The 25,478-nt window shown below is 43.5% G+C and overlaps 3 protein-coding genes across 3 annotated transcripts; 2 read left to right on the top strand and 1 right to left on the bottom strand.

Annotated features, from left to right (window-relative positions):
- Positions 1–3,776: 3,776 nt before the first annotated feature.
- Positions 3,777–5,561, top strand: LOC308306158 (transmembrane protein 209-like; the record flags this gene model as incomplete). Its single annotated transcript, XM_080751057.1, has 1 exon — positions 3,777–5,561. One exon carries the CDS (start codon positions 3,777–3,779, stop codon positions 5,559–5,561), a length of 1,785 nt encoding a protein of 594 aa, XP_080607183.1.
- Positions 5,562–7,641: 2,080 nt separating this feature from the next.
- Positions 7,642–8,604, bottom strand: LOC308305825 (ubiquitin-like domain-containing CTD phosphatase 1; the record flags this gene model as incomplete). Its single annotated transcript, XM_080750705.1, has 1 exon — positions 7,642–8,604. The coding sequence occupies one exon, from the start codon at positions 8,602–8,604 to the stop codon at positions 7,642–7,644; it is 963 nt and encodes a 320-aa protein (XP_080606831.1).
- A 313-nt stretch (positions 8,605–8,917) lies between these two features.
- On the top strand, positions 8,918–9,397 carry LOC308305380 (succinate dehydrogenase assembly factor 2, mitochondrial-like; the record flags this gene model as incomplete). The annotated part of the gene is made up of 1 exon (XM_080750165.1): positions 8,918–9,397. The coding sequence occupies one exon, from the start codon at positions 8,918–8,920 to the stop codon at positions 9,395–9,397; it is 480 nt and encodes a 159-aa protein (XP_080606291.1).
- Between the last annotated feature and the right edge of the window lie 16,081 nt (positions 9,398–25,478).

The raw sequence follows: 25,478 nt of genomic DNA, 5'->3' as shown, positions 1-25,478 counted from the left end.
TAATGATCCAACGTCTATAAAATAGCCCATAGAAAAAGGCAAATAATAATTATAATAATAATAATAAATAAAAAGTATCAAAAAATGGTATCGAAAAAGGTATCGTATCGTTTCCCAGGTATCGAAAAAGGTATTGTATCGATTAAAAGGTGAACGATACCCATCCCTACCTGTGACCTCTGTGTCTCTCTCTCTCTCTCTCTCTCTCTCTCTCTCTGTCCCCCAGCTGTTAGCAGTGGTGTTGGAGTTGGAGCGTCAGGGTCGGGTCATGTTGGTTCTGGGCAGGGACCACATGCTTGAGCCATCCGGGCCCTGGAACCAAAACCATATGAGCCTTATCCAGCAGAAGGCACACTGCTTCTTCGCCGCCAACGTGTAAGTCCCTCTGAGAATATACAGTACCATAGACACATTATGACTGGTCATTCCATAGTCAGCAACATTCAATCAAAAACAGTCACTATACATAACATACTCCTTTCCCTGTGCCAATGTTTTAGATTGATACAACCACTGGTCCCCTCTGTTTTAAATACAAATCCTTACTCCTCAAATGTTATTCATGTCAGCGTGACTTTGACAGCCTTTTTAACTATTAACCTAATTTGAACCTTATTCTAATTTAAACCCTATAACCCATTCAGTAGATATATCTATCCACTTGCTCACCTCTCTTTCTGCCAGTCTGTACTTATTAGTATGGCTGCTATTGCAACCAGACTGATGTTCTAGTCCTAAGTTTTCTGCAAACATTTCGCGTGATATCACATCATATAAACGGTAAGACGGAATTCATTTCCCAGCGGATTCCTCGCGACTCGTGTCAGGCGTCAGTGCAACAGCACTTGCGATTTCCCAGAAGTGCACCTTTCTAGTTAGTCCGGGAGCCAGCCCAGCCCTCTGAATGTTTTCTGCAAACTTTGTTTCACTATTACCGGTATTTCCTGTTAGTATAGACATTGGGCCATCACTGTTCATACTGAACTCAGGGCCGTTCTATTGTATTCCAATCTACTTGCCTCTCCATCCGTCTGCCATCTCATCAATCCATCACTGTTTTTTATCAGTTCAGAGGGTGAACCCTTCCTCCTGTATGCCGCATTGCATTCTGGGAACCATTGTCAGGTCTTGAGCAGCAACATGGTGAGGGCCCACAAGGCGTGCCTGCCAGAGGGGGGCTCCAGACACCTGTTCTTCAAATGGCGGAGAGGACATCAGCTGGTGGTGGACGGATGCATCACCCCCAACAGGAGTGTCTGTTTCCAGGTGAGAGGAGGAGCGGAGAGGGGTGGAAGGACAGGGAAATTGTAGTTAGTTTACTGTCATTCAAATGGCTGTGAGGACATATGGTCATATTGGGAAGGAACGTCCAATAAGCCCTTTTGCAAATCCCGCCCCATTCTGCCCTGTTACTATGATAGGACATTTGACCCTGGGCAGATTGTTTTTATAGTGGCAGTGAATGGGATTTTTTTTCCCTTCATAGCCTCATTACAGCTATATAAAGTACCAAAGGAAAAACATCTAGGTGATATTAATAAAAAGGGAAGACAAAGGTACAGTAGTTACATTGCAAAACAGGGGGTTTACCCGAAAATATATGTTTTAATTTGTTTAATCCCAGTGGGACAGAATCCTCTTTGCAGATTATTTTATAGTGGTAGTGGATGGGATTTTTTTTCCCTTCATAGCCTCATTACAGCTATATAAAGTACCACAAAAAACACATCTACGTGATATTAATAAAAAGGGAAGAAAAAGGTACAGTAATTACATAGCAAAACAGTAGTTTTCCCCCCGAAAATAAATGTTTTAATTAGTTTAATCCTCTGGATCAGAAAGAGAATAGACCGCGCATTGCATCCTGGGTAGGAAGAGGACAGAACTATAATCCTAACCTCACATAATAGGCTGGCTTTTCGTAATTCTGCCCATTTAAAATATATGTACCCAATCGTGACTCTTAGACCATTGATATGGTCCATGTGAACTAGTTTGTTGAAGCTTATTCATTATGATGAGCGAGATCACGGCCGAGATCGCGGCCGTACCGGGCGATCGCCGTGTCGCGCACTGCGGACAGTTTTGAAAGCCACATTTAACATTCTCCACTGCACAAACTCCACCCCCGATAGCAAAAAGTGAATGTTTTTTTCTGGTTGGCCAGTCAGTGTGTGTGTGTGTGTGCGTGCGTGCGTGCGTGCGTGCGTGCGTGTGTTTCAGAGTATCCCTGTTTATGACACCATAGTACAGAGTGGAGACAACACTTGGCATGTTCCTTTTGACGACTCAGAAGAGGAGAGGACTGGCTATGAAGTACCACAACGATGGCTGTGTCTGACCAAGACAAAGAAAACCGTTCATGTGGGACGAACTGTTAGGGTGGCCACCAGCAGGACCTCAGAAAGGAGGACACTTCTCCGGGCACGCTGTATGGGACCCCAAATTGATATGTAGGCTCTGAGGCTTTCAAAACTTTGTGTAGTACTTTCAAACCTCTCTCTCACAGTTGGAGCTTTAAATGTATTTACTTGTGAAGTGTACAGTTTCAAACAATAGCTGCTATGTTCTGTGGTGTCCATGTCATCGTTTTGGGTCTGTGAGTGAAAGCAACCTCCTGCACGTAAAATGACAGCTGTGACATTCATGCACTTTCATTTTTTAAAGTGGACCCACAAAGACCGCCAAGATTATTCCAGGTTTTTTGAAAAAAGATTAAGCTCATAGTTTGAGAGATTTGAAGAGATATTTAAATGTAACCAATTAATACGATCTCGCAAATGCTGGACAATTATGTGTCTGGCCAGAGGTTGCGCCGGACGGAGGACAGCTTTCTCTTTGGCTTAAAACCAGACAAATGGCCACCCTACGAACTGTTCTGAGGGTTCAAGTGGTTGATTTACTCCAATTATGCAAACAAATGGACCCATAATGAAGCAACCCACTCACAGCAAACCGTCATATGGTTTCATTGTAACTAACGAACTGAAAACGAAATTGTCAAATGAATTAAATGCAATGTAATTACTCTTTACGCATTATTATCTATGGGTTTATAATCTGTGTTTCGCAGATGTGGGACTGTCCCAAGCTAAAAAATAAATATGACTTTACAATGATAATAAGTCAAGTAGAAGTAAAAGTAGTCATCCAAATAATTCAGTAGGAAATATGTTACACTAACAGCCTTTTATCCTATTTTATGCACATATACTGTAGTGTATGGGATCAGACACAACAGAAGGGGCCCAGGGGCCCCGTGGATCGGCGGTGGGACATAAGCGTGAGGGCCCACATAACGGCTTGATCGTCTAGTGAAGAAAAAGCGCTGTTTAGATCACCTTCTCTGGGAAATGAATTCCGTCTTGCCATTTATATTATATATTGTGATGTCAAGTGAAGCATGACCAATCCTGTCTGATTGGACATTATATTGTCCAAGAAACTGTATCTGGCCTGGCTTACAACCCAGATAACTCAAGTTAAAAGGTTAACAACAAAAAGAAATCACACACACTTTGAGAACCCCTGCTCTAACAGTACGCTGCACGCAACGTGGCCTGAGCAAATCTGCACCGTTAGGTGTGTGCGGCAGGCAACGGTTGTGTCTGTGTGTGACGTCAGAAACACACCTTTTATCAGGTTGGACACCACAATGAATGCATCTGCTTATACTGCTAACTGTGCAGCTAGACACTCCTGTGTGTCTCCTGAAGTGAGAAGTGAGTGAGTCCTCAGTCCTCTTCAGCTCTTCAGGTCTCCCCCGCACAAAAGATATGAGCAGGAGCCACAGCGACCTCTTCTGCCGCCAAATGCAGAATAACAACAGACAACAGATCCACTCCTCGACCTGTCAGCAAACCACCACCTCCTCCTCCTCCCCCCGCTCCCCTCTGCGGGAGAGGGGCGGGTGTGGAGGAGCGCACACCGAGGCCACGTCCTCCCCGCTGAAGGGTGGCGCGGTCATCGACGCGGCCATGAGGCTGCAGAGGGAGAAGCAGGCTCACCGTGGGGCTCCAATGTGGGCCGTCCTCAACCTCTTGCTGGCCGCGAGCATTTGTGCCAAACTGTCTGGGAATCTGACGAGCCAACTCTACGACATCACCCGACTCTACAGACCAGTCTGGTACGCTGAACTAGCCCTTGCCGCCGTGTTCAGCCTCAACGCTCTGTTTCACATCTGGACGTGCCTCAGATCCACCGTGATGGGCCCCTCTACCCTCGCCGTGACCCCCCGGCTGCATGCGCTGCTAGGCCTCCATCGCTCAGGGATCCAGGCCGCCCCTCCTCAGAGACCAGCAGTGGTAGAGTCCCCGTTCCAGAACGTCCAGAGTTTCAGCCCCTGGCGGCCCTCCACCACCACCAGCGGCCCCAAGCTCTCCCCAGGCTGTGTTCTCGGGTCCACACCCAGCAGCAGCAGCAGTAGCCTGGGGTTCCCTGCGGAGGGCTCCGGCGTCGGGGCTCGCTACCACCGCACCACCTCGCCCTCCGTGTTCAGCGCCCCCAGGGGCAACAAGGAGGACTACATGGAGGACCTGGAAACCCTGGAGCGGTTCCTCCACACGGAGAAGGAGAAGGACCAGCAACACCGAAGGAGCGGGCAAGGAGGTCCACTGGAGTCTCCGTCTCACGGACCTCCTCACGCCTTCTGGAATTACAACCGCTCGGTGGGCGACTACAACCAGAGTCTTAGGAGGTTCCAGTACCAGCCGGCCTGCCGCTACTCACCGCCGCCCTCTGCCCGCAAAGACGACGCCGCCGACCTGGCGGGATCCAAGCGACAGACGGCGGAGGAGGTGTGGGCTCGGATGGCCGGCCGACCCGTGTCTGCCGACCGCCTCAGCGACTGGACGGCCAACCTGAGGATGTGGATCAGCGACACCATCCTGGCGCCCCTCGCGGAAGAGATCCACTCGGTCAACGGGCAGCTCCGGAGAACGGGTTTGGATGTCCAGATAGGAGAGACCGCTGTGGGCGTCCTGAGGCAGGCGGCCGCGGCCAACGCCTCTTCCGTCCCCACCATGAGCGCCGTGGTCCAGTACCTGGACCTGGGCCCCGACCAGGACTACCTGCTGGACAGGATGGAGGAGCTGGCGCGTGGCGGCTGCATGAGCGCCTTCCGCTGGAACGGCGGCGGCGATGCCAGAACGGGGAGGAGGACGTGGCGGGCGGACCTCCCCACCGACTCGGCCATCGTCATGCACGCCTTCTGCACCTACCTGGACTCCAGGCTGCCGGCGCACCCCCACCACCCGGACGGGAAGACCTTCACCTCCCGGTACTTCGCTCGCGCCCCGCCGGGCAAAGCTTTGTTGCCCCACGGGGGGGAGAGCAGCGGCGGCGCCCCGAAGCCGCTCTGCATCCACCAGGGCGGCGCCAACCCGCCGCGCTACCAGCTGGTCCATCAAGGACATGTGTTCAGCCTTCCCGAGGACAGGAACAACCTGTTCCACACGCTCCTCCTCTTCCTGTACGCAGTCAGGACCCACATGGCAGGCATGCTGGGTAGGGTCAGCCTGGGTCCGTCCGGGGTCAACGTCCTGTGGATATTCACAGACTAGTGGCGACCAGCGGTGCAACAGTTAAATCCATCTAATCTATATAAAAGGCTCTATATTGTGATAGTAATCATTGCTATAGAGTGTTTGTTCGGTAATAATGTGAATTAACTCTATATAGTAATCATTGCTGTAGTAGAGTGTTTGTTCATTAACAGGAGTCTTCAGGTCTCTCCAGCTTTTTAGTAAACAGAAAACACGAGGGAGTGTGGACACAGTGAATTTGGAGTTGATGACACAGCACACACAATTTGAACATTTGAGAATTTGAACATTGTAGAATTTAACCTGATAAATGGATACTCTCTCTTCTGATTGGATGACATTTTGGCAACCCGTCTGAAATGTATTTATGTTTAAAGAGCTGGGGAGACAGGGAAATGAACACCTGTTACTGAACAAGCACTCAATAGCCAAGGACGTTTTATTACTTTCGGTGCTGTCTGTTTTCATCCGATATACACAAAGGCAGGGCCAATGAGAGAGCAGCATTCTCGGTGATGTCACCACCAACAAGAGCAACCCGATATATCTAACCCTCACTCTAGATGTGAGGTCACTGAGACATCCAACAAGTGACGTACGTACCCAGCACTCTGCTGGCCTGAGGCACAAGTTTGCACCTCAACCGAGTGAAGTTTAATTTATATAATGTAAACACATTCAACAACAAGGCAGTTCAATGTGTGTTACATACAAAGTTTTGTTTTAAAAACAAAATAGTATGTATCCTATCTTAATCCAGCAACCCGGGAACCCATTTGGTAAAAAAAAAAAAAAGAATTATAAGAAAATTAAACACCAAACTACCAACCCAGTTAATGCCACACAGATATAAAAAGCTAGATACCTCATTCGCCGCTGTGCGGAACTGTCCCCTGCAGTGGGAAAGTGGGAGTCCCGCATCTGATTGGCCTACCGAGCATCCCATTCTGTGACACACAAGGAAGCGTCCTTCAGAATTCCGGACGCTTGCCAGTCCTCTTTTACCAACGCGCCGGAGGAGGGGGGGGCTCTCTCCATTCCGACATGTCGCCACTCCGACAGTGACTTCTTATTGTCGGAGTGGCAACACTTCCATAGAGGTTAAGGTTAGGGTTAGGGTTAGTGTCTGTTGGAAAAGAGACATGTCGGAATGGAGAGATGCACCCCCGGAGGAGGTGTCTACCTTTATATGTCTATGAGCGTGCACATAGGGTTGTTTTATTCAGCAGTGTTGCCAGATTTAGCAAGACATAAGCAACCAGGTCTATGAAAACAAGCCTAAATGAATAAGCTTTCAACGCGTTGCATCTCAAATAGGCTATTTTCAAAAACAGCACAAAACAGTCCCTGGCACAAAATATTTTCAGAATGCAATTACATTTTGAGTTCTTTATGAAAACGGTTTGACAACCATTGGTTTAAACCACATCAGGAAGCATGTCCAAATAAGCAACTACAATTTAGAAACAAGACCCAAAACTGCAGAAAAACAATCCCAAATAGCTTACAATAACGTGTGCATAGTGTAGTTTTCTTTCTCTTTCAAATAAACCACATTTGTTATTCTGCCCCAAAACTCCTTCATCATTTCACCAACATCTTAATCAAGTGGATTCAACCTCTCGTCTTTGCACTTCTCAGCAGCCGGTCCTTCGCCCAGGAAGCAGAGGCTCCAGAGGGGTTCACAGTCCCAAAGAGGCCAATGCAGCATCCCGCCACACTGGCCTCTGTTTCAGGAGCAGCTAGAGGTCCAGCAAGTGGACCCCAGGCCAAAGAAACAGACTCCCTCCCCCAGCTGAGGAGCAGCCCTATCTCAATGGTAGCCACCAAACAGTCAGTAAGGAGGAAGTTGCACAGAAATTTTCAATTATGGGAGGGAAAAAAAGACCTGTCACAGCCAGGCATGTTTCCAAACAAAAACAAACAAAACCTAAATCTGGTAGAATTATTAACTCCATTTATGGAGATCCTTTCTCATACACACGGATCTCCATATATGGAGATAACTAACGTACAGTAGGCGTTTGGTGCCTGCAGCTCTGTTAAGCCAGGCTATACAGACAGTTAAGCCTAATACATATATTCAAATGATCTTCCCTTAATGATGGTGCTTCTTAGATAAGAACCTCTCCCAGTGTTTGTGGTTGAGACCAGTGAAGTCGTCCAGCTTGGCTATCTCTTTGAGGTACTTGGCCAGGTGAAACAACTCCCTGTCCTTCTCTCTGTTTGTATGAGCCATCATAAAGGGCCGGATCTTAAGGCCGTTCTGTGGGTTCATGAGGAAGTTGCGTCTGATGTCGTCAAACATGATGGTGTTCTTCCTGCTGTAGAACTCACCGTATTTACCCCAGATCACCCCCAGAGGTTTCACGTCCACTAGCCCTCTCTTTGGAGTGTGTACAGTGATCATGGCTGCATTGTCCATCATGAACGTGATCTTGTAGTTGGGGTTGCCTGTCACTCCCAACTCCTTCATTTTGACGTCAATCCACTTCATGCTTGTGGCAGACCAGATGACTATGTCATAGTCCTCGTAGGCCGAGGTCAGGAACTCATGGAGGAACGGCCTCATCAGCTCCTGGCCCGTCTCCGCGCATGACTTGTGATCGAACAGCGTGTAGTCCACGTCCAGCACCAGCAGTCTCTTTCCCTCTCTGGGTGGGTTCATCTCATCCACCTTGTAGTCCCTCACTCTGCGTGCAATCTTAGCCAAGTTCTCCTCCCTGTTCTCCACTTCCGTGACCTCCTCCTCGATATCAAAGTCATTCACCACCACCCTGTCTGTGTTATCCGGCGGTGGGGCCAACACGTCTGCCAGGCTCTCCTCTTTGGTTCCCATCATCATGATCTTGGCGTTGGGCTTCAGCTTCAGGGAGCCCAGCTTCACCTCATCCTCTGCTTGCTTCCCGTGGACCTTTAGTCCCAGCAGCTTCTGTCTCTCGGGTAGCACTCCAGTCATGGTTCTAATGGACTGTTTGAGGTCCATGACGGTATCCTCCTCTGACAGTGAGCTGATGGAATACTCCTGACCACACCACTTAATGATCATCGATACAAACATGGCAGCTGGGGAAAAGCCAGTGAATCGCAACCACTCCACGAATGCACACACTCCTGGTTACAGTTATGTGCACGCAAGCAGAAAATTCTCTAGTAGAAGATTAAAATAAGTTCTCTCCGTAGATTAACATTTCCTCGACTGATAACTAAACTAAACAAAGAACACAGATATCCCCAAATGAAATTCTCTCCAGCTGGTTTGGTCCGGTGACATCAGCAGTGTCATCAGCAGTGATGTCACCAATCCTACACGAATAAGGGGAGAAATGCGGCGCGGAAACAAAACAGCTACATTTACAAGACAGACATTTAAGATGCTGCCGTCTCTCTTAGCCAAAAGGCTTGTGAAAGTGGTATGTCAGGCAACATGGAGGCCAACAATTACTGGGATGATGATGTCAACTCATGGTTATCGTGGAGAGACACCCAGGGGAAACAAGGTCCCTTTCCCCCCATGGGAGGAACAGAAAGGAGAGTCCATTGACATCAAGAGACGCCGCTTGCTCTATGAGAGTCGTAAGAGGGGCATGTTGGAGAATTGCATTCTGCTCAGCCTTTTCGCAGAACGCTACTTGAACACAATGACAGAGAACCAGCTGCTGCAATACGACAGGTTGATCAATGAGCCTAGCAATGACTGGGACATCTACTACTGGGCCACAGAGGCCCAACCCACTCCTGATGTTTACCAAGGAGAGCTCATGGATTTGCTGAAGGAGTTCACAAAGAACAGGAAAAAGGAACAGAGGTTGGATGCCCCCAACCTAGAGTACCTGGACAAGGAGAGCCAGTGAATCAACCATCTGAATCAGTGGTTCTCAAGGTTGAATCTGGGGTGGTCCTTGAAATTCTTCATAGTGTATACATACTGTGTAAAGGTCCAAAGGTCCAAATGGACCGTTACACAGGTTAGGCTAACACATTGACAGACAGTACAAATCAAACCAGTTGGACCTAGATGGAGGGTGTGTGACATCATCATCATACCCGGAACGCTATGCGGGAACGCCTGGCCTTGACACCCCATACATCCAAACAGAAAAGTCCTTTCTGATTGCATTAAACAACGTTAAACTCACTTTGCCAGTGCTGATGTCACTGGCATCGCCAGTGGTGAGCGCACCACTTGTGCACAAGTAGGCTACTTGTGCACAAGGTGCAAGTTGTCATCTCGGCAGAGTGCAGTTCTTGTTACTTGCACAAGCAGAGCGTGCAAGTACTGTATCGGCTGGGTATGTATGTATGTATGTATGTATGTATGCATGCATGCATGCCGGTCCGGTGTCTCCTCTTGTTGCAGACTGTAGCAGGGACCAGAATCTCTGCTGGTCCCAACGTCACCATTAACAGCCAATAAGGGGCCAGCATTCCTGGTGATGCTTTGTTGAATATACACTTGGAAGGTGACCGGCTTCCAAGCTTGCGTCATCACATATGATGTCACTATGATGTCAGCCATGCCCAAATATGGAGATTCGGGTAAGTCTTACCCAAATATGGAGGTCCATGACATCAGACTGGTCTCTAAGTGTTCTGATTAGCAATGTCAGAAACCAAACCATTGCAACCTGATATTATCAATATATGAACGGTATTGGGTATCCAAACAACTTGGTATCAGCAAATGGATTCCATGAAAGCCTTTTTGAACAGTTGTTAGACCGATCTGGTGGCTCTTGAGCAGCTGTCTACTCGGGAACAATGCATCCAACACCTGAAACAGACGGCACCAAGTAATAACTAGAACGATGCAATTGGAAATTGCAAATGTGGTTGCCGTGTTAAATTAAATTTCATCTTACTATTTGAATTTTCCCCATTCAAGTCAATGGGGAAAATTGATTCACTGATAAATTAATGGCCATATATTGAGATCCCTGTGTCAGTCCTTTTCCATTTTATGCCCATATATGGAGATACCTGATGTCATCAATATTAATCCTATATCTTGGAATGCCCATATATGGACATACTGTGTCAGTCTCCTCCATATTTGGGAAAAGTTTAATTTTTAACTAGAAATACTGTTCCTACGAAACAGTGTGGGCTCGCTCGTGACTATATTCTGCAGCGTGCTAACTGTCATGTGAAGCTCAACCAATACTCCAGCTAACACCACTCCCAGATGTTCTTCCGCACCTCAATTGCACCTCATTGGCTAAGGGTCCTTCCTGCCTTTGTACTGTCGTGGCGGAACTTGATAAATAAATAATGAAGATAACATAGTGTTCTTGCCTTTCAGGTGAGCCCACAATTAAAGTCAATGGAGAAAATTCACGAATGAATATATATATATAAACCATCTGTCTTGGCCATACAGTATATGGATTCCATTAGTGTGGTTCTCCTAACAGGGCATCATCTGGGACACAATCCCTTTTATGCCTATATATGGAGATCCCTAACAGAATCTCTTTCATGCCCATATATGGAGATCCCTGCTCTGAGTATCCGACATCACTGTGATGTCATCTGTTTATGCCCATATATGGAGATCCCTGCTCTGAGTATCTGACATCACTGTGATGTCACCTGTGATGTCACAGTGATGTGTTAGGGGAACTACATTGTCAGGCGTTACTCGTACAGACAGACACGGACATGTTATGACGGTTCTGATAGTAAACTGCGATCCACGGTCGCAATTACACTATAAATCGTAACTCTTAGCAAAATGCACCCCTACATACATGCCCTGATGAAGCCGGTCAATTTGACATATGGCCCAAGTGCGTGCCACCAAAACTGTGGGAGGAGTAGCAGGGCAAAAGAAATCTGGAAAGATGAATGGAAGGAATGAAGTCGGACAAAAAAAACTAAAAGGATTTAGAACTTTTTTTTACTTAACACTGGCAACTGCCATTCTGAAAGATTGAACAATAAATAGATAAATAAATAGATAATAAAAGCTGTGCACAAAATATTTTGTCAAAAACAATGAACAAAAACAACAACAATAACACAGTTCATTAATACAAATAAATGGTCTCCATCTCCATCTGGTCTCCATCTGGAAAAAGAGAACAATAGAGAGAGAGAGAGAGAGAGAGAGAGAGAGAGAGAGAGAGAGAGAGAGAACAGGGAAAGAGATTCACAAAGTCAGCCGTTTAGTGTTACAATTGCCACAAGGGTTCATACTGCATATATCCATCATGTCATCATGACAAATTAAATTAAACAGTTTTACTGCATATGTTACGTCAATATTGAGTATTATCAGCTAGGATCATTCTTCAGTCTGACTTTGCCATTCTAATCAATGAGGGACAAACCACATAATTGCTAACTCCACAAGTAGACTTAGGATGCATAGCAAGAAATCTTACCTGGCCTATGGAGACGCTCTGTCTGGACTGGAGTCTGTCGAGATTCCTCTCTTGAACTAAAGACAAAACAAAGTTAGATTAGTTTTGTATTGTATTTGTGGTCAACATTGGTCATAGCTTTACAGTTTTATTTCAAGGCTCACTTCAGTGACTCACTATGGGAGAGCGCCCGGCCACGAGGCACTTACTACCGTAGACTTGGATGATGCTACAGTAAAACTGTGAAGATTTCCCGTTCCCCATTAGGTGAGTATATGGAGGCCTTGCTGCCTCGGGCTACCAAGCCCAACCAGCATAGCACTGGCATGACCCGCTTTACACAGACTGACCCTTTGGACAGGTCTCACGGGCAGGACGGGCAGAAAGCCCCACCACTTTTCCGCGGAGGACTCGGCCACGGAGACGTTTCACATCAGCCACACAACAACTGTGAGGACCGAGTGATCAAGCCCTGGTTCGACATCCAATGGGTTTGATTTTGAAATTCCTGAAACTCCGAAAGCCTCTGAGTCAAAGGGTCCAATTGAAAAACACTGATATAATGACATCATAAAATCAACCCCTCCCATTTTACCATACACCCAACACTGGGTGTGGCTAACTCCAGCTGGGTCACCACCCACCTGTCAACCAGCCATACCTAATGGCCACACAAAAACATAATTTTAACACTTTCTGTACACCTCTTTTTTTGAAAAAGTCTTCCTCCTAGTATAATCATAATACCTGATTATCATAGCACCCCATCTTTAAAACTAAGTGTACACAGCCGGACATCGTCTTACCTCCTCTGCACTATCCAGGATCCCTGGAAACCCTGGAACAGGTGCTGGGGAAAGACAGAGAAAGAGGACATTTGTTTTCTTTCCTCTAATGTTGTTTCATGTCAAGAGCTTTATATTGTGTTTGAGCTATGTTCAGATTCTGTCTTGCAGAATTGTTGGTTGTGTGTATGCTACTTGAATATCCTTAATAGCCTGTCAGCCCCCAAATTCTCTGCTGCTTTTAACAACAGTTTGACATTGCCACCTCAAAATGATAACACAGATATTGATGTTTTAGTCCACTCTTTTAACGCCCACTGTTCAGATATTTTAGATGTAGTCGCTCCTTTTAAATCCTGCACTGTCCGCACTTTAAATAAAGCCCCGTGGCTAAATGAGGACATTCGTTGCCTCCGACGAAAATGCAGAAGTGTTGAGCGCAGGTGGAAGTCCTCTAAACTTGAGGTCCACCGCTCACATCTTAAATCTCTTTTAAATGATTTTAACTCCATGGTCAAGGCTGCAAGGGCTGCCTATTTTGCCAAACTAATTACATCCAGCAGACGGAATCCCAAAGTGCTCTTTGACACCATCAATAATATTGTATGTCCCTCATCACCTGACCCCCCCGTTTTTTCTATCAATGACTGCAACAACTTCCTCATGTTTTTCGTGAACAAGGTTGTCACCATTAGAGCTGGCATTATCCCCTCCACTCCCACTCCACAACTAGGCCCCAACCATCAATCCATCCTTGATTCCTTCGTCCCTATTTCCATCAGTCAGCTTACATCACTTGTGAGCAGTATGAATATGTCCTCCAGTCCACTGGATGTTATCCCAACCACTATTTTTAAAGATGTTTTTAGCTCAATAGGCCCATCCCTGCTCAACATTATAAATCTTTCCCTAGTCTCTGGCCATGTCCCCTCCTATTTTAAAACTGCCACTGTGCAGCCGCTATTAAAAAAGCCTGGACTTGATCCAGATTCCCCCTGTAATTATCGTCCTATTTCTAAGCTCCCTTTTATCTCCAAGATTTTAGAGAAAATCGTTGCTAGTCAACTTTTAACCGTTTTAAATGATCACAGTATTTTAGACAAGTTCCAGTCAGGTTTTAGACAGATGCATTCCACAGAGACAGCTCTCCTAAGAGTATCAAATGATCTAATGATGTCATCGGACGAGGGAAAGTGCACAATCCTGGTACTACTTGATATGAGTGCTGCATTTGACACTCTGGATCACTCAGTTTTAATTAATAGACTCAGAAATCAAGTGGGGATCACAGGAAAGGCCCTGGACTGGTTCACCTCTTATCTTTCAGACAGGAACTTCACAGTAGCGGTGGGCACACATATTTCTACTTCTGCTCCCCTGTCCTACGGAGTCCCCCAAGGCTCAGTCCTGGGTCCAACACTGTTTGCACTTTATATGCTACCACTAGGTCAACTTATCAGCACTTTTAACGGTATATCTTATCACTTTTATGCAGATGACATACAGCTGTATTATTCTTTTAATCCAAAGAGCCCTGCTGATTTTAATTTTAATGTTTTACATGAATGTATGTCAGCCATTAAGGCTTGGATGTCTGATAATTTCCTCCAGCTAAATGAGGCCAAGACAGAGGTCCTTATTGTTGCCCCAGACAGCACTACTGCCAAGGTGGTCGAATGTATCGGCCCCCTTAAACATAATGTTCGCCCCAATCTCAGAAACCTCGGTGTAAATTTCAACCAATCCATGAATCTCGAAACTCATATCAGCTCAATAACCCGTACATGTTTTTTCCATCTTAGGAATATTGCCAAACTCCGTTCAATAGTCTCTTTTCCTGAATTAGAAATGATCATACATGCATTTGTCTCCTCCCGCTTAGACTATTGCAATTCACTCTTCACCTGCCTCAGCAAATCCTCCATGGACCGATTACAACTTGTTCAAAACGCAGCCGCCAGATTACTAACAATGTCCAGCAGAAGGTGCCATATCACTCCAGTCCTAGCTTCCCTACATTGGCTTCCCGTTAATTTTAGGGTCCATTTTAAGGTCTTGGTGCTCACCTACAGAGCTTTACATGGTCAAGCTCCTAATTATTTAGTTGATCTGGTCCCACGTTATGAGCCTGGTAGGGCCCTAAGGTCCGCTGAGCAGGGGTTGTTGAAAGCCCCAAAGACTCTTTTAAAAACTAAAGGTGACAAGGCCTTTCAAGCAGTGGCCCCTAAACTGTGGAATGACCTTCCACAATCTCTGAGGGATGCAACCTCTGTTGACATTTTTAAACGCAACCTCAAGACGCTACTTTTTGAACAAGCGTTCATTGCTGGTGTCACTTGATTTTAATTTTTCTATTTCTTATTTTTCATCCTCTATGCCTGTATTGTATGCCTAGATGCTAATTGTACAGACTCCTTTTTATTATGCATTTGTCTTTTTTTTTAATGTATGTAAAGCACTTTGTGAGATTTCTCTGTGAGAGGTGCTATATAAATAAAAATTACTTACTTACTAAATTACTTACAATGTCCCAGGCACTCCAGGTACTCCTGGTCCTCCGGGTACTAGTAAGAATAACACACAAACACTCTCTGAAAACATGCTAACTCTCTGGAGAATAACTTAAATTACATCAGACTATTTTCATATCCAGCTAGTCTGTGATAGTTCACTCGAATGTGTATTAATTAGTTTATTAAAACTGCAGGAGTTGTCTTACCTCAGCGAGGGCATCCTCATTCTCTTGAGGGTCAGGGGTCGTCACCTCAGGCTGTGACAGACACACATGAATAATAATATCAACTATGTTTCCAGAAGCTGGCAGGAACAGTCTAGACTCTAGAGCAGTGGTTTTCAACCAGTGGGCCGGGGGACCACCAGCGGTCCTTGAGGGGGTTCCAGGTGGTCCCCAGCTAAATGATGGAGAGTTGGTAACCAAATGGATCCTTATAGATCTTTAATTCTTGACGGCTCCATTTGGTTTTATTGTGCGCTCAGATATGTTAAATCAATGATAAACATCTCCATTACTTAATTTACAAGAAGTGTAAACAATCAAATAAAAACTGTTCAATGTTTTGCTTGTTATCTCTCTTATGGAACCACATCAATACAGCATGGAATTGTGGACAACATTGTGTCCAACGATAACTACAACTATACTAATAACTATAAAAAGACGGACACAATCCCAAATCTGTCCCAGATTATGCAAAATACATCCTCGGATACAGTGTCAATTAAATTAAATTCAAATAGGCTCTATTGGCGTGATGGGAAACGTGTTTACATTGCTAAAGCAAGTGTGAAATATAATTGCAACTTTGCAATCAAATATAGCCTAATTTGTATAAGAATTTAGTTTATAATGAAACAGAAAGTTCATCTAAGGAACACTGTTTGTACAGCAGATGAAGTTGGTGGTTCGTGTTTTTAGAATAACCGCCTCATCAAAGTTGGTATGGTATACGTTGTCAGATATTTGAATCTGTCCTTATGTTATCATCACTTTACCCAAATACAGCTCAAGTGGAGTTAGGAGGTTTTTGATCATTAATCTAGAGGTACTTTTTCCCCGTCTGACTTTGACATTCTAATCAATGGGGGACAAACCCACATGCAAAGGTAAAGGGTGTTCAAAAGCACTGATTTATCTTTTTAAAAGGTTGAAAATTTGAGTTTGCTGGTTTCTGCCCGACAGTGACGTTATAATAAGCGCTGTGGTGGAAAAAGTACTCATATTTATTACTTAAGTAGAAGTATCAATACTGCAATATAGAAATACTCCTGTTAGGGTGCCCTCACACCAAAGTACCTATGAGAGTGGAATCCCCGTTCCGCCAATGCATTTCAATGAGAGTGAAGCGGTTTCATGCCAGCAGAGGATTTCTGCAAAAAACGCTCCCTTCTCATTGAAATGCATTGGCGGAACGCGGATTCCACTCTCATAGGTATTTTGGTGTGAGGGCACCCTTACAAGTAAAAGTCTGGATTTCAAAATGTACTTGAGTAAAAGTATGAGAGTGTTGGCATCAAAATGTACAAGATATTTGAAAAGAGCACATCTACAAGCACACAACGTGTTGCGTTGCGACACGTTGTGAGCTTGTAGATCTGCTATTTTCAAATAGCCATGGTATAAAATATGTATGTTTTGTAATATTATAATTTATATCTGCAAAGTAACTGGTAACTAAAGTTTTCAAATAAATGTAGTGGAGTAAAAGTACAATATTTGGATGCGAAATGTAGTGGAGTAGAAGTAAAAGTATTGGAAAATGGAAATACTCAACTAAAATACAAATACCTCAAAACTCTACTTAAGTACAGTACTTAAGTAAATGTACTTAGTTATTTTACACCGCATAAGCGGCCATGACAACATTGCTCATCAGAAGCAGGAATCTTACCTCTGCTTGGCTCTGCCTTGGAGTTGGGATGAACCCGGGCTCGACACCAAGGAGCTCCGTTAGTTTGTAGTTCCCTAAAGACAAAAAAAAAAAGATAAGTTAGTATTGTATTCATGGTCAACATTGTTCAGAGCTTTACAGTTGTAAGTTGATGCTACAGATTCAACCATGACAAGGTAAAATCTGCACGTCACTTCATCCTGCACTGCAATTTGCTTTTTTTTTTTTTTTTTTGGGGTACATGCACTATAGAATCTAGGGCAGGGATACAGGGGTCCGTGGAGGGGTTCCAAGGGATCCCCAGCAATGAGTTAATATAGCATCACAATCATTTTAATCACCCATAACACAATCTGGCTTACCTTCAAAGAAAAGGGTATTATTTCTAATAGAGAGACTACCCTTTTCGTAGCCTGCAGCCACCTCGCTGTCCAATGTCCCATAGAGTGGGGGGAAGAATATAGGGACAGCTGGGGCAGTGGAGCAGGAGGCGGAGGCTGAGGTAGAGGCTGGGGTGGTGGTGGTGGTGGTGGTGGTGGTGGAGGTGGAGGAGACAGAGGTTGGGGTGGTGGTGGTGATGGTGGAGGAGAAGACAGAGGATGGGGTGGTGGTGGTGATGGTGGAGGCGGTGGCAGAGGCTGGGATGGTGATGGTGGAGGCGGTGACAGAGGCTGGGATGGTGATGGTGGAGGCGGTGGCAGAGGCAGAGGCTGGGATGGTGATGGTGATGGTGGAGGAGACTGAGGCTGGAGTGGTGGTGCTGATGGTGGAGGAGACAGATGCTGGGGTGGTGATGCTGAAGGCGATGACAGAGGCTGGGGTGGTGGTGCTGATGGTGGAGGAGACAGAGGCTGGGGTGGTGGTGGTGATGATGGTGGAGGAGACAGAGGCTGGGGTGGAGGTGGTGGTGATGGTGGAGGAGACAGAGGCTGGGGTGGTGGAGACAGAGGCTGGGGTGGTGGAGACAGATGCTGGGGTGGTGGTGCTGATGGTGGAGGCGGTGACAGAGGCTGGGGTGGTGGTAGTGGTAGTATTGGTGGAGGTGGAGGAGACAAAGGCTGGGGCGGTGGTGGTGGTAGTGATGGTGGAGGAGTATTCCAGGAGAAAGTCTTCGCAATTAGTTTTCCCTGTCTCCTCCCTCTCTGTCTCACCACGCTCCTTCTGTGACAGAGAAGAGATTACATTGCATTAATTTACTGTATATCATATGAAGGTTCAATATATAATTCATCAAGAAATATATTTAAAAGACTATCTTACCCCAGGATGTCGTGGCATTTTTCTGTGGGAAGACATAGTCAAACAAATTACTTTTGATGTGCAATGTATAGTAGACTGCACAGGCCTTTATACAACTCAAACATTTAGGCTATTCAATTGAATCAGACAACAGCAAAATATTAACCTTTCAGGAAACGAAATCTTGTGAATCTTGTTTTTAGAACACAAAACTGCCTTGTCAAAATTGGTTTGGTGACTTTATTGTCAAATACTCGAATGTGAACTCATTAGGGGTGTAACGATATAGTAACTGAATCGAAAAATCGATTTTAATTTGCAATGATCTACTATATCGCTATGCAAAAGCAATACCGTTCTGGCTTTGTATCGGTATCATTTTACAATGCAGATAATCGGTATCTAATCGTTTTGCAGTGCAAATACTTGTTTGTATGGAAACTAAGTATTTGTGCCTTGTATTTAGCCGAGGGTCTAATTACTTTTCCATTCCATATAGCTACTCTTGGTCTATTGATAAATGTTTGTATCTCTGTGTTCATGTCAAGGTGCGGGTTTGTCCATAGGCCTATATGTGTTGAAATATGTGGTCCATGTATTTGCTAGAGAATCACAGTGTTTACTTATTTACATCCATAATAATAGATTTTTCCCTTAAAAACATGCATTATTGACACGTTTCACACAGATTTAATTCCTTTGCTAAATAGTTACTATATTGATTTTAAATCATTGAATCGAATCGTATCGCCATGAATGAACCAATATCGTCCATGTATCATGATGCGTATCGTATCGTTGTTAAAATGTATCGTTACACCCCTAGTCCTTATATCAGTGGTTCACAACCAATGGCCCGGGACCATGTGGTCTCCAGGGGTTTCCAGCTGGTTCCCAGCTAAATGATGGAGAGTGTGTAACCAAATGGACCCGGGGACTGCCCATAATTCCGAAGGTTCATTGTTCCAAAGGTTCATTAGTCCGAATTTAGTTATGGTTACTGAGGTTAAGGTTAGAGTTAGGGTTAGAGTTCAGATCTTTAACTCTTGAAACCAAATGGACCCATTGTATGCTCTCAAGAGTTAAATTATTGTTAAAAGTCTGTATTACATAATTAATAAGAAGTCTACTCAATATTAAGAGAATGCAGACTTTATTTTTTATTTTATTTTTGTCAATGTTTGCCTGTTATCTCTCCTATGGTACCAACATCAGTACATCGATTTTTTTTGGCAAAATCGTATCTAACAATAACAAAATATTCTACGTTGTGGGTCTGAGAGGCTAAATCTAATAAAATGGTGCAGGATACGTGGCTCAAATATGAAACCAATCTTACCTGTTTTTTTTAGTCTGTTCTTTCTTCTGTAAATCTTCCACTAAAGATAAAACAAAATCAGGTTAGTTTAGTAACATTAACTTTTTATTTGTACTGTATAGTATAGTGGTTTTCAACCAGTAGCCTGGGGACCACCAGCGGTCCTTGAGGGGGTTACAGGTGGTCCCCAGCTAAATGATGGAGAGTTGGTAACCCTCTTTAACTCTTGAGAGTGTAAAATGAAACCTTCATTCTCTCAAGAGTTAAATTGTTGTTGTTAAACATCTGCATTACTTAATTTACAAGAAGTCAACACAATTAGAGAATGTAGAAGAACTGTTGAGGCTCAAATGCAGTAGGGTAAAGTAACTAAGTACATTTACTTATAGTAGGCCTACTGTATAAGTACAATTTTGAGGTAGGCCCCTATCTACTTTACTTGAGTGTTCCCAATTTCCAATACTTTTACTTTTACTCCACTACACGAGATCCAAATATAATATTGTAGGCCTACCACTACATTTATTTGAAAACTTTAGTTAATAGTTACTTTGTTTATTTTAAATATTATTACAAAACATACAGTATTAACCACTTCAGCCCTATATAGAATTAGGCTATTTGAAACAACGTGTCGCGATGGGACGCGTTGTGAGTTTGTTTATAAAACATAAAAAAATAAAAAGTTTTATAAAGCAAGGAGAAAGTGGCTCGGATCAGGCATCAATGTTTAGCCTACAAGTTTTACACGTTTTGATAATATTATTGTTATATTATGTTGGCAAACAGCTAGCTAAACAAATATGAGGGGGTCAAGGCTAATACTGTTGGCTAAAGACATGATGCGTCATATTTCCATGCCATCAATGCCATGATTGATGATGAGTGAGTCAGTGAGATGACCGTCATATGTCATATAAAAACAGCACAAAAGCCTTAAAAAGTCACTTTTAGAATCATATGTCCTATGTGTGAACAAGTTTGCAAGAATTCGATCACTATTCACCAACTAATTCAACAGTTTACCATGAAATTACTGCACACAGACAACCAACCTACCTTCACCTCAAGATATCTTCCAGCAGAGAGCGCTCGAGCGCTCGTGATGGCCTGTATGGGTATGGCTGCAAGCCGCGGGAACTAGCAGCTGGAAAGTATTTTTACTTAAGTAAAAGTATCGATATTGCAATGTAGAAATAGGCTACTCTGTTATAAGTAAAAGTCCGTAATTCAAGATGTAGCCTACTTGAGTAAAAGTACGAAAGTATTGGCATCAACATGTACTTGAAGCACCAAAAGTAAAAGTACAAAATTGAAAATAGCAGATCTGCTATCTCACAAATAAAGTAGTCTACAATATTAGGATCTCAGATGTAGTGGAGTAGGCCTACAAGTAAAAGTATTGGAAATTGGAAATAGGCCTACTCAAGAACAAATACCTCAAAACTGTACTTGAGTACAGTACTTGAGTAAATTTACTAGTTACTTTGCACAACTGGACATTAGGCATGTCTCATCGAGAGTTGGAAAGCAATAACAACATTTAATGTCGCACCAATAAAAGGTGCAGCCAGGTTATTAGGCTATAGTTAACTGAAACTAAAATTGTTACTGAAATGAACAAATGAAATTAAGTGAACAAATGAACAATTGAGTAGGCCTACAATGGACAGGTATAGCATCCCCCATAAATAAATAAAAATAAAAACAAAATAAAAAAATAGACAATAGGGCCTAAATAAACAACAGAATAGGCTTGCAAAAATCACAAACAAACATTGAGGCTCTTTATTTGGATGCAGAAATATAGTAGGCCTATTTAATTAGGCCTAGAAATATTGAATGCTTTAACCAGTGAAAAATAGCAGATATACAAGCTCACAGCGCTGCGAGCTTGTAGATCTGCTATTTTTGAAAAAGTCGTGAAAATGTGTGCAAATCTTTGAATATATGTATTTTCAAAGGGAACGTTTGTAACTCAAATTTTGCTTCTGGGTGGTCCCTGGAACTAGATATTTTGAAATGGGGGTCCGTGGCCAAATAAATATCATTTTGGGGGTCCTTCACATGAAAAGGTTTGAGCACCACTGACATAGTAGTCTCTCAAGAACAGACTAACTGAGCTCCAGTTAAGTGAAAAGGACTTTTTCTTTGACGATGGCTGGCCAGATTGCTGACATAGAAACATAGTTTTTTTCCAAAAATCTTGAAGGATTCAAAAGACACATAGAATCGGGTCAAAATTCTAATTTTCACGATTTTTCAAAAATAGCAGATCTACAAGCTCGCAGCGCGGCACTCGGTGCCGCGCTGCGAGCTTGTATATCTGCTATTTTTTTAATATTTAAAGCATAAAATACACTCGGTGCCGCGCTGCGAGCTTGTATATCTGCTATTTTTTTAATATTTAAAGCATAAAATATTGCGTCATAATGTGTTCAGGCCTAAATGGGTTAACAAACAGAAGTGCAAACATTGGATCCACATCCTCTGTGATAAAGATTTAGAAAAAGGAAAGAAACTGGATTCATATGTCAAATATCCCACAGCAGAAAGTGGGCTGAAGTTGTAGCCTACATTTAGTGTATCATATGCCAAATATCATAAAAGCTGCCTAAACACTACATCTCTAAACATACTGTAGCAGCTGCAAGAAGAAAAAAAGAAAGCCATAATTAACTTTATGGTTAACTATAATGGCTTGTCTCCCTCACCATTAGTGGTGGAAGTTAACTAAATACACATCTAGTAGAGCCCACTATACTTCAGTACAATTATGGACTTCAGTACAATTATACTACTCCATTATATTTCAGAGGCAATGCATGTTGTGAGCTTGTAGAATCATTTGAGAACTTTTAGGACTCTATAAGTATAATTTGATTTACAAGTCAAATTCTAATATACAGCTTTTACTTGTAACAGGGTATTTTACATTGTGGTATTAACTATTTTTACTTAAAAACTGATCACAACACCTTATTTCACCAATATCAATTCCACTGCAATGGCATACTGTACCAACAACTGTACACAGACCTTTCCCCTTTGCACCACTCTCACTATATTATATGCAGAGAAAACAACAGTTTTAAAGTGTTTTAACTGATGGCTAGTTTTTGTATAGGCCCCATTGGCGTTTATTGGAGTAGAACCGCTGCTCCTTCACTTGGAAAGGAGTCAGCTTAGGTGGTTTGGGCATCTAGAGAGAGGTGTTGTGGTTGCATTCGTCTTTGTCATTCTGCTCATCCCACAAAATGTGTGTTCCTTATTTTTGTGTGGAGTTTGCATGTTCTCCCCGTGTCTCTTAGGGTGGGTACTCTCACATAGAAGGAAGCATAGGTTGGCATAGGGAGTGTAGCGCCCAGGATTACATCATTAGATAATTGGCACTGGGTGAAAAATGGGTTACAAAAATGTGGGATTAAAAAATAATAATAAGAAAAAGATAAATAAACACCTTCCAATGATACAAATGAAACATTGTTAGAGAGAGAAATAATCCACCAAACACACATTCCAGTCCAGGTTGGCACTTTGAATTCCAGTTTAGGCCGGAACCAGTCAACTCCACATTCCCTTTGAGTGTCGAACAAAATATCTGTGACAAAAAGTGTCTGAAAGAGTTCCTGTTAACCAGGGTGACACCTGCAGGCTCTGGTTGACTGAAGACAATGCACAGTGCCTCCATGTTGGCCAGAGGAGGGACCAGAGATTCAACAAAGCCGTGTAATGAGAATACATAAGCCGGATAGATGTTTTATCATTTGCAGGATATTCAAGTTATAATTCACATGAAGGGTGATCTACCAAATTTGTATCGTTATTAATTAATCTCCTTGTTTTTTCACAGAGTCGACTGCTGAGTCTGGATAAGAAACTCTGGTATTCACTTAGAGACAGAGAGGCCCAATTTGATCTAGGCACAAAGATCTGGCTGCCACTTGTTCGTTACCTGAGTAGAAGGATGATGTTATTTTAAACTGACTGTCTATTCTAATGCATGTACATGGTTCTCGTATGTCCATGGAACAACTCACTTTGATTCTCTATTATGTGTTACGTCACTGAGCAGTAGTGGTCGTAATGAAGGGGTTGTTTTTATGTCATGTGTTATTTGGTTTTGTATTTTATTTCTTGTTTGTTTTCTTGCTCTTTCTTCTTTCTCTTTTTTCTTTTTCTTTCCTTTAATTATGCTGAAGACAGAAAATTGTTACTCTGATAACATGTCCATTGTGTAACTCTTGATAATCTGTTGGCAATAAAACATATTTTACAAAAAGAAACTCTGGCATGACAAACTACTAAAGGTCTGTTCTTTTATCGGTCTGTCTGTCAGTCGTTCTGTCTGTATAGGCCTATCTATACATGACTGACTTACTCTGTATATGTTGTCATTAAAGAAAGAACGAAATTGGTGTTCTTTAGTAAATATAAAGTCCCAGGTTTTCTTTTGCCTGGACCCCACCAGGCCAAAAGAAAACCTGGGAGGCCAAAGACCACCTGGCGCAGAACTGTGACACAGGAGCTGGAACAGATGAACCTGTCATGGGGAGAGGCACAACATGCTGCTAGGGATCGAATGCAATGGAGATCGCTCATTGAAGCCTTATGTCCCATTGGGGACGAAGGAGTAAGTAATTCATTAAGTAAGAAAATATAAAATGGCTCTATAAAGAAACTATATACAGTTGCATATAAAGTAGAACATGTTTACAGTACACTTTGAACCTTTGTGTGTAAGAATGTGTTTAGTCGAGTGTAATGTTTTAAGGTTTCAGACAAAAATTCACATTTTAGTGTGGATGAGTGATTTGATTGATTGACAGTCCTTTCACTTTGTTTCAAAAAGCACAGATTGAGACCTAACAAAAAAACGTTTAGTCGTGAGATTTGTTTTTAAGTATAATCCCTGAGGAATAAATGTGCAATGAGGCATGAAGCTATAAATGTGCAATACAGCAAAAAAACACATGTATATAGCATAGAAACAATTATACAAACAGATACTGTATCAGCAATAACTATCTTTATTTATTATTCTATAGCAGCGGTGGTAACAACAGTATATGTACATTGTGCAATGTTAGGTTGATCACACGAGAAGACCAGTTTTCTAGCGTGTACTCACTCACACTCACTCACACACGCGTGCGTGCGTGTGTGCGTGTGCGTACCCTCCAGAGTTGCCAGCATCGAGGGGATCTCTCCCTCCCAGAGGGTCTCGGTCTTGGGGTACATTATGTACCGACTGTAAGCATGCATGCATGTATAGCAGTGATTTACTCATCTGAACATTTTTAGTTTTAGATGACTAAATATCATATGATTTTAGTCAACAACAACAAAACAAAAAATAATAATAATAGGCGGCTGTGATGCCATCGTAATGCATAGCTGCATGCCAACGCGTTGTGAGCATCTCTTAGTTCTACTGGATCTCTTCTCCACTAGTCACTAGTCACTAGTTGTTATTTGTTACACCCCCGCTGCAGTCGCCCGGGGTCGGCGGCGAGGGACCCCCGCAGGGCAGCCATGAGTCGGCCGCTCTGCGGGGGTCCCTCGCCGCCGACCCCGGGGTTAGGGTCCGTCGCCGGCAACCCTCCACCGGGGTCCCGCGATGCCTCTCGCGGACCGCCGCTCCTCAAGTTATTTTTCATTATTATTAACACATGGGAAGCCAAGGTTTCTAACATTTCTAGCTGTTGCTGCTGCCGCCGTTCACTCACGCTTTATTTTGAAGAGCCTCGGAAGCTTCGTGCGTGTGCACGTGAGTGTCCACTGACGATTGAGGAAGATAATCCATTTGTTTACAAACG

The sequence above is a fragment of the Nannobrachium achirus genome (assembly GCF_963921795.1).
Source record: "Nannobrachium achirus genome assembly, chromosome: 20".
Lineage (NCBI taxonomy): Eukaryota > Metazoa > Chordata > Actinopteri > Myctophiformes > Myctophidae > Nannobrachium > Nannobrachium achirus.
This window is presented reverse-complemented; position numbering and strand designations above follow the sequence as displayed.